At 37.5% G+C, this 10,564-nt stretch overlaps 1 protein-coding gene across 1 annotated transcript; it reads left to right on the top strand.

The window, feature by feature from the left end:
* The first annotated feature begins 1,086 nt into the window (after nt 1-1,086).
* LOC149157923 (uncharacterized) lies at nt 1,087-3,432 on the top strand. The gene is made up of 2 exons (XM_089433823.1): nt 1,087-2,221; nt 3,062-3,432. Exons 1-2 carry the CDS (start codon nt 1,087-1,089, stop codon nt 3,430-3,432), a joined length of 1,506 nt encoding a protein of 501 aa, XP_089289949.1.
* Nucleotides 3,433-10,564: the final 7,132 nt, after the last annotated feature.

The following is a 10,564-nucleotide window of genomic DNA, read 5'->3' as shown; positions in this document are numbered from 1 at the left end:
GGTAATATCTTCCAGGGTCAGGAAGCCCTCGAGTTGGAAATGAAGCAATTGCAACAGAGGATTATTACTGAGGGCCGTTCAGAGGACCTGTCAAAATAGGAAAAAGTTATTGAAGCGCAACTCACAGAAAGGGCTAGGCAGAAAGAAACGCTATGGAGGCAAAAATCAAGAGTCAGATGGGTTAAAGATGGAGAGAAAAACACTAAATTTTTTCATAGTACCACAATCCAATGCAGAATGAAAAATAACATAACTCATATTCAGAATGAGCAGGGCGTCAAAGTGGAAAAGCATGAAGAAATTGAAAGCGAGCTCCTCAATTACTTCAAGCAAATGCATCACGAGCCAATTGCAGATAGATCACAGGCTATAGAAAAAATTACTCGAAACATTCCTAAACTTATCTCAGAAGAGCATAACCAACTACTTTTGAAGCCTGTGGACTTACAAGAGGTGGAACTAGCAGTTTGACAACTGAAAGCGGGAAAGGCTCCAGGCCCAGATGGATTTACCTCAAACTTTTTTCACAATTTCTGGGATTTGATCAAGATGGAAGTCTGGCAAGTGGTTGAGGAGTCGCGATCCTTAAGATGGATGTTTCCGGGGGTGAATGCAACGTTCATAGCCCTGGTTCCCAAGGTGGATATGCCAAGCACACCTGACAAGTACAGGCCTATTGCATTGTGCAACATAATCTACAAGATTGTCTCCAAAATCATTGCCTCCAGGCTCAAACTGCTGCTTCCTCTCATCATCTCGCCTGAGCAATCTGGATACGTCGAAGGTAGGCAGATCACCGATGGTATCATCCTAACTCATGAAATAATTCATTCCCTGAAGATTTCCAAGAAGCCAGGTATGCTCCTCAAACTAGATCTTTCAAAGGCCTTTGATAGCCTAAGTTGGATGTATATTAAAAAAGTTCTAATTGCTTTTGGATTTGCTGCTCCCTGGGTCAGATGGGTCATGAGTCTCATCTCTTCCTCTTTCTTTTCTGTTCTGGTCAATGGTATACCCTCATCTCCTTTTCATCCTTCCCGAGGAATTAGGCAGGGAGACCCTCTATCCCCTTTCTTGTTCGTCATTATGGCAGAAGGATTAGGCCGAAGTATTAAATCAGCTCAGCAATCCCATTGTCTCAAAGGCCTATCCTTTCATAACTCTCCAGCCTTCACTCACCAGCAATTCGTTGATGACAACATGCTTTTTGGGCATCCCTCGGTCCAGGAAGCTCGCCAGCTCAAATCCCTTCTGTCGGACTTCTCGGAAGCCTCAGGTGCCTCTATCAATAAATCCAAATCTCAGATCTTCTTTTTCCATACTCCTTCTATAACTCAGGCAGCTATAGCCCGTATTCTAGGATTCTCCATTGCTACCCTCCCATCCAAATATTTAGGTGCTCCTCTGACTGCCTCGGCCCTAAAGCACTCCTCATGGAAAATCCTCTTAGAAAATCTGGAGGTGCGGCTATCCTCTTGGACTCACAGATCTCTAAATATGGCAAGTCGGCTTGTCCTCATAAAAGCAGTACTTCAGGCTATGCCGTTATACCTCTTCTCCATCCTTGCAGCACCCAAATGGGTTCTCAAAGAAATCAAGCTTCTCCAAAGATCTTTTCTCTGGGGCAGTAATGGTCACAAGCGTAAGTGGGCTCTTGTCAAATGGGATACTGCTTGTCTACCAAAGAAAGGGGGCGGTATTGGTTTAAGGGATCCCTCTCATAGCAATGAGATCATGGGAGCTAGAATTTGGTGGAAATGGCTTACTGAGCCTCTCACCCCTTGGGCTTCTCTGTGGATGGCTAAGTATGCAAGGAATTGCCCAGCGGAGGAACTAATAAGAATATCAGAGGTCAGCATGGGTTCCCTTATATGGAACTCGGCCAAGCAGCACAGGAATCTCATTCAGCAGCACAGCTTTTGGGAAGTGAAGAATGGCAACACTGCAAGGTTTTGGGAAGATTCATGGCAGCAGATGCCCAAACTAAAGGACCAAATCCCTCTTATTCAACCCCTGGAGCAGGAGATGCAATCTCATGATAAGGTGAAAAACTTCTGGAGAAATTCATCGACCCAAGAGTACCGGGAATGGCTCAAGGCGGATCAGATTTTAAGACAGGGCTCGACACAAGTCCAACAAATACTAGACACAGAATTAACGAAAAGAAGAATTCAGCATTCTAATGAAAAGGACATTCTTCGGTGGGGATATGAAGAAAGAGGTACCTATTCTACGAGAGAGGCCTATAATATCCTTATCAAGGAACATATAGTGAAAGAAACTCTTTGGAGCATAATCTGGGACCCTTCCATATGGCCGAAAATATCCACCTTTCTCTGGCTCCTATGTCATAACAAGATTCTCATGTGGGACAATCTCAGAAAGAGGAACTTTCATGGGCCCTCAAAATGCCCTAACTGCAGACAAGAGGAGGAAACCATCAAGCATCTTATGCTGTCTTGTCAGACTGCACACAAGCTCTGGGAAAAGGTCAGTTTTCACTGCCAAAAGGAAGGAAGAACTCATGGAGACACCATTGCCACTGTGCGCAATTGGGACCATAACCCTTATCAAAGCAAGATTTTAAATTTCCTTTGGAAGCTCATCCCGGGCTTTCTCATGTGGGCCATATGGAAGGAGAGAAACAACAGAATATTCAAGGATCACTCTATGCGGCTGGAAGATATCTGGAAAATAATTTGCCAAAATATTGAGGAAACCATATCTCTCAAAACTTGGTACCAGGAGGATCTCCCAACTAACCCCCAAGAACAATCCATATGGGCCAATTGGAACCTCCAATGCAAGCAAGAACAACTTATCAAAGGAACAAAGCCTCTAAGGAGCCATTCACCTGAGAAATGGTTACCTCCCCCTATGCATATGTACCAGCTAAATTTTGATGGCGCCTCGAAAGGAAACCCAGGAAATTCAGGCTTTGGAGGGATTTTCAGAAATCACAAGGGGGCTCCTCTTTTAACCTTCTTAGGTTCAAAGGGATGGGATACCAATAACTCGGCATAATTGGAAGGTCTCTGGCAGTGACTAATTATTGTGCAAGATAAAGGTTTCTTCCTGCTCATAATCGAGGGCGATTCCCAGATCATCATAAATATGGTCTCAAAAATCTTGCAAGGATCCTCCTCTAGCAAAGTGAGAAATAGCTGGAGAATGGCAAAAAGACTTGAACTTATTGAATGCTGGCTCTCCTCTAACAGGGCGATCACTCTAAAGCACATTCGCAGGGAAGGGAATAAAGTTGCGGACTTACTTGCTAATATGGGGGTTGATTGTAGGATGGATCTTCATGTTGGATCAATTTCAAGCCTTGCCTCTGAATCTCAACTCTCGGATTACAACAACCTAGTGAAGAAGGAAATGCATCAGGAAGAAGGAGAACACCCAGATGCGGGTGAAATTAATGAAACATAATGCCCCTAATGACTGATGGACAGGCAAGGTACTGCCAACTGCAGCTTTGCGTGGCTTCCCAGGATTTCATCTGACACAAGTTGGATAGCCTTAAGAGAGGTAGATTTGGAGGAATGTCTGCATTAATGGCTCGCTCCGTCCAAGGTGATGCTTCAGCTGTTATATTCATGGCGCTCTGTTTTATCCTTTCCACAATTAGTGCTCAGCCTCCATGCTCCAGGTTCTGGCCTACAGCGGGTCTGTGGTCTTGTTACGCCGAGGGTTGTGATGGTAGGCTAGTCTCTACAATCGGTGGCAAGCTTTCAATTGCCTCTGAGGATCAAATTGTGCCGCACTCTCAGGCCCATCTTGTGCGAACGAAGCAGTTCCTTGTGTTGTTCTACTACCCTCTTGCCATTGCCCCGGGTCTCACTGTGCTTTCCCCTCACCACCTCAACATGGTGCGCCAGAGTATGAGGAGTCGCTCCGGGGGATGTCGGGGTAGCCGAAAGCGTTCGAAGGCTAGTTGTTTCGTGGATCCTGCCCTGCCTCCTGTTACTATCCCCTCCTCTCGGTGGTTTTGCCTCTTCCTAGCCCTACTCGCAGGCCAACTCCGAACAGTGCATTTCAGACCACTCACTTCAAGTTTCAGAGCAATCTCAGTAGGCCAATGATCACCGCTCATATCACTATTATCCTTTCTGAAGAAGAAAGCCAGCTTCATCCTATGGTGCGCGTGGTGTCTGAGCATTCTCAGAGCAGTGAGCAGTTTACGGCAGAGGGAAGTCCGGAGAATCGAAAGGGAAAGATGCTCGATAGGGGCGACACTCCCAGCGGTATTATGCCTCCTGAAGCCATCATCCCGGTGGACGGGGAAGGCAATTCCATGGCCACTCATCACCCCACGACGAACCCAGAAGGCGAGAAGGCAGGAACTAAAGAAATGTGGACTGGCATTGCGTGTCAGGAGGTGGAGATGCCTCCGAATGAGGACGTGGAGGTATAAAGCCACCTGGCCCTACCCAAACCTTTTTTGGTTTTGCTAATGTTTCATATGGTCAACCTCAGGCAGTTTTGTTTGCAGTTCTGGTTCAACATCTACAGCCAGATGGTTTTGTTATTCCCCTCGAGCATCGGCAGTAAAAAGATCTTCTGGGCAGCTAGGGAAAGTCACTGTCTTGCTTTCGTGTCCTTTCTTATGTTATGCTGGTCTATCTATGGTTTCTACATCTGTTCTCTTGTCTTCTATAACTGCTTCTCCCAGACTCTCCCTATACTGGGGAAGTTTTGCTGTGTTGAGTGCTATTGGGTGATGTTATCCGAAGCCTCAACTCCTTGTAATATTATTTTACTTTTCAGTTAGTAGAATTAGTCATTTGCCGAGAAAAAAAAATATTTCAATGCTAAACTTGAATAAACTATTTGAATATTTTTATTAACTAAATTATTTTAATATCAATTTCATATATATAAAAAGATAGAAAATGTTGTTGTTGTTGTTGGTTTTTTTTTGGTGTTAGAACATAATAAAATATTTCAAATCCTTAAAAAGAAGAAGTAATTGAAGTAAGAAAATTCAATTACTTCATATAAGAATAAGAAAAGGGAGTTGCTTGATTCATTCTATTCTTAATACAAAATAAATGTGTCATTTAAATAATAATAATAATAATAAATCAATATGTATCATAAATAAGATATTTCAATGTCTATGCTAAATAAAGTATTTTAATGTCAATCATGTATATATTAAATCATTTATGCATTATATATAGCAATTAAAAAAATTATGGTTAAAACATTCGAAGTAGTCTTACTTTTCTACATTATGGTCCCTTTTTAGACACATTTTTTTGTCGATTTTGTATGAATCTAGCAAATATTTGTTGGAATTGCAACATTAAGCTATGCATTTTACATGGTTCAAGTAGCCAAGGTGATTTTCAAGGGGTTAAGTCCATTCATGCATTCAAAAATGCAATATGTAGATGTGTGTGTGTGTGTGGAGAGAGAGAATGAATTAGTATATAAACATCTTAATTACAGATCTATCAAGTTGTGCTAAGGACCAAATCTTTCAAGGTACAAAACGTTTTTAGAGTTTTGCATTCTAAAATAAGTTTGCACTCAAAAGATTTTATTTCTCTCAAAACTTGCTAAATTCATAATTAAAATAAATCCATACCAATTTAATTAAAAAATCATAAATAAATAACATATATTTTCTCAAAAATGGTTAGAACTTATATATTTATAAGTGTTATGGTGTACTACTCCATTTATTCCAATTTGTGTCCGTTGTCCTATTTAAAATTATTCCAATTTGTGTACCTTGTCTCATCTTAAAATTTATAAATATAGTATAATGTAGTAATATAACGTATTTACATACCATAACAATATGTTTATTTTATATTTAATCATTGAGTCGAAAGGCTCATTCAACAGCCCAGTATGATTTGTAAGGGTGTTCGTCCGTCATCAAAGTTGAAATTTTGCTCATGTCCGCCAAAATAAAAATTCTATTAAAAATAATAATAATAACTATACAAAACATTCTATGTTGGTGCATTTGCAATTCAGCTGTGATTAATACCATTAATCTTTAATTAATGAGATTTTATTTATCACCATGCCTAAAACATATTTTATTTTATTTCACAAGAATGGAATTATATTTAAATTGTATTATTTTTATTGAGAGATGGTAATTTAGTGGTAATTATTTTCTTAAATGTATTTAAAATTTATGAGGAATATCAACATTCAATTTATAAATTTAATAAATTATTTTTAGTTTAGTATCTTATTATAGTTATTTATAATTAATTTATAAAATTAAAATAATAAGCATGTGTTGTTTTAAAAAGTTATAGGTTCATATTCAAAAGGGGTAAAATATGTACATTTTTGTAGACTTTAATGGTCAAATCATCACGTAGAGTTTCATAGTTTGAAAATTCCCTAAACTAGTTAACTTAATCACATGACACAAATAAAAATGCCAAATAACATGTAATTCCATGCAAAACAATATATATGCCAAATAACATTCAATTCCATGTGAAACCCATACAAACACAAATATGAAGCTATTTATTTAGCTTACAAAAATTTATACACATAATCGCACAACAAAACACGTAATTGCACAACACAAGTAACATATAAAACATTTATAATAAATCACTTATCTTCATAATAATATGCACCCATTGGTTGTTGACGCGGGATGTTCTTGCAAGCCATAGACCCTATTGCACTAGGTCTTTCTATAACAATTCACCCTCGTGTTGGGGTTGCGAACCAGAAGGATGAATAAGAACCCTCTTAGCCCAAAGTACTGCTAATTCTTACAACATTTTCACTCATGCAACCATCCCAATCACTAGCTCTTTTTTCCCCTTGAATTTGCACAACCCAAAAGGGGACTGCCTTTGATGCAATCACTCAGTATACCACGCATAGTTTTAGGATTTAATATAGAGTGGACATGAAAATATTAATGTTGGGATCTACAGGGATTTATAATGGTAGTTTCCACAACAAGATTATATTACAAATTAGCCTTTGCTACCTATTTTGTCTCCCTTCCTATTCCAACTCATATATGATATAATTATGTTCAAATCATGTAGAGAATGACATAATGAACGAGGCAAGAATGACCCTCAACATCCCAAAGTCAAGGATTATGTATGCATGATTTGAACTTGCCACTTGGTAGTAGAAGAACTCCAACTAACTACCTTGGAGCATATCCCAATGTTGAATGGTCTCTTTTATGTAAACTAAGGTGCTTGAGCAAGTAACAAAATATCATTATTTTGGATTTGGGCCCTTTATGCTCCTCTTAGTCACATCTCATTCTACTCTAATGGATTCATAGCTTCCCATCATTTTAATTTCCTTCATCTCAAAACTAGTGATGTATTTTTATAAACCAGTGATGTATTTTTATATTAATAACTTTTATGTAAATCAATTACATTACTTGGCCCTCAATCATATTGTTTGGCTCATAACCTAATTCACACACACACACACACATTTTAAGGATAAAAACTAGGGAGTTACAATATATATAAAGGAATGAATGTTAGATGTTTCCTGCAATAATGGTTCGCAAAAAATAAGATCTAGAGGTTGCATCTAATCCAACAAGTAAATATGAGGAGTGTATTAACCATAGAGCCTATTAATTGCACATTCATATGTTATGTTTATAGATTCGAGGAAAAAACAAGAGTAAACAATATAGAAATATAAGCCATACAACATGGGATAGAACTCCAAACTACCCAAAAGATTGATTTTTATATTAAAAAACTTGTGATGGAGATCTACATGTTACAAATGGTACCCCATAGACCTCCTCCTTTGGGATGGTTCATTGTGTATCATATCTTGCAATTAGACACTATCTTTCAAAAGATTGGTTTTTATATTAAAAAACTTGTGATGGAGATCTACATGTTACAAATGGTACCCCATAGACCTCCTCCTTTGGGATGGTTCATTGTGTATCATATCTTGCAATTAGACACTATCTTTCCAAATGGTAGAAAAAGGAAAAATAAAAGAGAATACCTAACTAGTGAGAGGAGCTCTAGTAACATTATATCAAAGGTTTTACATGAGAAATGATCATGGTGAAATAAGGAGAAAAACCTCTCCTATTCATAACAAAATAGTTGCTAGATTTGATGAGGTCAAACAATAAAAATGATTTGTTGGACCAAATTCCAATCTAGCTACTTTTGGTATTTTATTATTTTTGTGAAAGGAAAAGGTGAAAAAAACTAGTTAATGAACTTTATTATGGGTAACCAACTCAAAAATAATGATTTATTTTATTATTTCCATTTGACTGGCTAAAATGGGTAGAAATAATTTATAAATAAATGATTTATTAAGTTATTTCATTTAAATGGGTTTAAATAGGTGGAAATAATTTATAAATAAATGGTTTATTAAATTATTTCATATCAATAGTTAAAATGAGTGAAAATAATTAAATTATTTTTACATATATGGGTAAATAACAAAAATAACATAAAATTAATGAACTTATGTGTTATTTTCATGTAAATGGATAGAATTAATGAAAATAATATAGAAAAAATGGTTCCTTAGGCTATTTTCATAGGTAAAAGTAGGTTTTAACATGTAAAATCCATACTAAGATGGCACATTTCAATTGTCCTACCAATTTTGGTCAGGTGATCACTTTTTGTGTGATAATATATTGTCCCCCAATGTATGTGCCATGAACATTTTGTATTACTGAAATGCAATTTATTTATTTTCAACAGACATTGGAGGTAGTCATATATCCTGACGAAAGAAATCAACCTCCCTCTCAACCTGAGGGCTAGAGTGAGGTTGTTGGTACTAGGCAAACACATAGGTATACTCACTTAAGAATTCACAAGGCTCAAATCCATTATAACAATATTTATAAATGGATTACAACTCATCAAGTGACTAGCGGGGATTTGAACCTAGGTGGGGAAGATAACAACCATTTCACCCAACCACCTGAGAGAACCCCAATTGACACATTGGAGGTATATATATATATATATATTGAGAGAGAGAGAGAGAGAGATACTACAAAGACACTAACCACTCACTTATGATGTTTATGGGGATGTTACCACTCATCAAGCAAGAGTCTCAAAATGGGTGTACATGTTCTCAATGAGGCGAGGGACATATAACCATACCCGCTGGGATAACTCAATACAAAGGATAATGTTGTGCACATTAAAGTGTTTCTAAGCAAAACATTATATAGTAAAACATTGACTAGCATCAATGGGCTAGAATATAGTATAGTAAAATATATGGTCCCATATACATATGCTTGGAACAAAGATGTTAGGACTAATATCATGATTATTGTTGATATGGATACATGGGACTGAATTCCCCCTCGATGAGGAGAGGGTGTGGATATAACCTAAGAAGGCCTATTTAATAGGAAGGGGTTATGAAGTTCTAAATAAGCCAACTGAAGGAAGGCTCATGTTTTTGGATTTGAGAATGGTGAAACAAAACCAGTTAAATCAATGGAACTACATCCAAGGTTGGATCATGAACTATTAAATGCTTGGAATGTATGGGACTACCTAAAGGGAAACTCCCTCCCAATATTTGGGAACATATAGCACATGCCTAGCACAGGGGATTCACTCAGTGAACCTATGACATATCACGTGCATTCGTGGCATATCAAACAATACCTTTAATTTGACTACATATTGGAAAATCCCTCTAAAAATCACATTAGTTAACCCTCTACCAATATGAACCCAATACAACTTCCCAATTTACAAAACCCTACTTTCACTAGATATTGTAGGTATCCATTTTTTCATTAACATTTTTTATACCTCTTTATATATTTTCATTAACTTTGAGCTCCATTTTTTTATATTTACCAATATAAAACCCTTTACAACCTATATATCCCCCAATATATTATGTCATTTTTTTCTCAATATATATCCCTCAATATGAACCCACGTGGTATGATATTTCTCCCTAGTGAAACCCTTGTGATGCCTAGTAATATTGATACAATCAGGTGAGCATTGGACCATCAAGTGTGTGATTCTCAATCTTGCAATAATGAACTGAGGTTGAGAAGTGAGAAACAACCAAGTCAAATAGAATTGAGGTCTCCCTTTGCTTAATCTGAGACATCCACCAATGAGGAGAAATGGATCCAAGGTACACTGCCCCCTATGTCCAAGCCTGTAGAAAAAATGTGTTGAGGTCGATAGAGGAAGGTATGCCAAAGTTAAAGTAATGATTAGTCCTCAACAATGGGATGAAGTATATTATATAATGTGACTGAAAAAAACTGACACCGATGGGGGAATGATGGTTTGAGGGGAGAACATACAACTTCCCTTATTTAATGCATAACATGTAAGGATGACTTGGCAGTGTTTGAAATCATTCCATAGGAAAAAATAAATTACTAAAAAACATATCAGTAAACCAATGGGAAATTTAGGGGTCAAATATTAGCAATACAAGACAGGCAGAACTCACGGAGGCATTGACATACTATAACACGAATCAAGGTGGTTTTGAGCAAACTCCATGGGGCATAATGGTGACTCATCTTTTATGCTCTAAA

Source organism: Pinus tabuliformis, chromosome 5_2 (genome assembly GCF_031772625.1).
Source record: "Pinus tabuliformis cultivar Carrire ecotype Pingquan chromosome 5_2, CPIR1, whole genome shotgun sequence".
Classification (NCBI taxonomy): domain Eukaryota; kingdom Viridiplantae; phylum Streptophyta; class Pinopsida; order Pinales; family Pinaceae; genus Pinus; species Pinus tabuliformis.
The sequence above is the reverse complement of the archived record's forward strand: the minus strand, read 5'-3'. Positions and strand labels throughout refer to the sequence as shown.

Coding starts and splice junctions, on each gene's coding strand:
- LOC149157923 (XM_089433823.1), top strand. CDS start 1,087: ATGGCAGAAGGATTAGGCCGAAGTATTAAATCAGCTCAGCAATCCCAT. Junction 2,222..3,061: donor GTGGGGATATGAAGAAAGAG/GTACCTATTCTA, acceptor TTATTGTGCAAG/ATAAAGGTTTCTTCCTGCTC.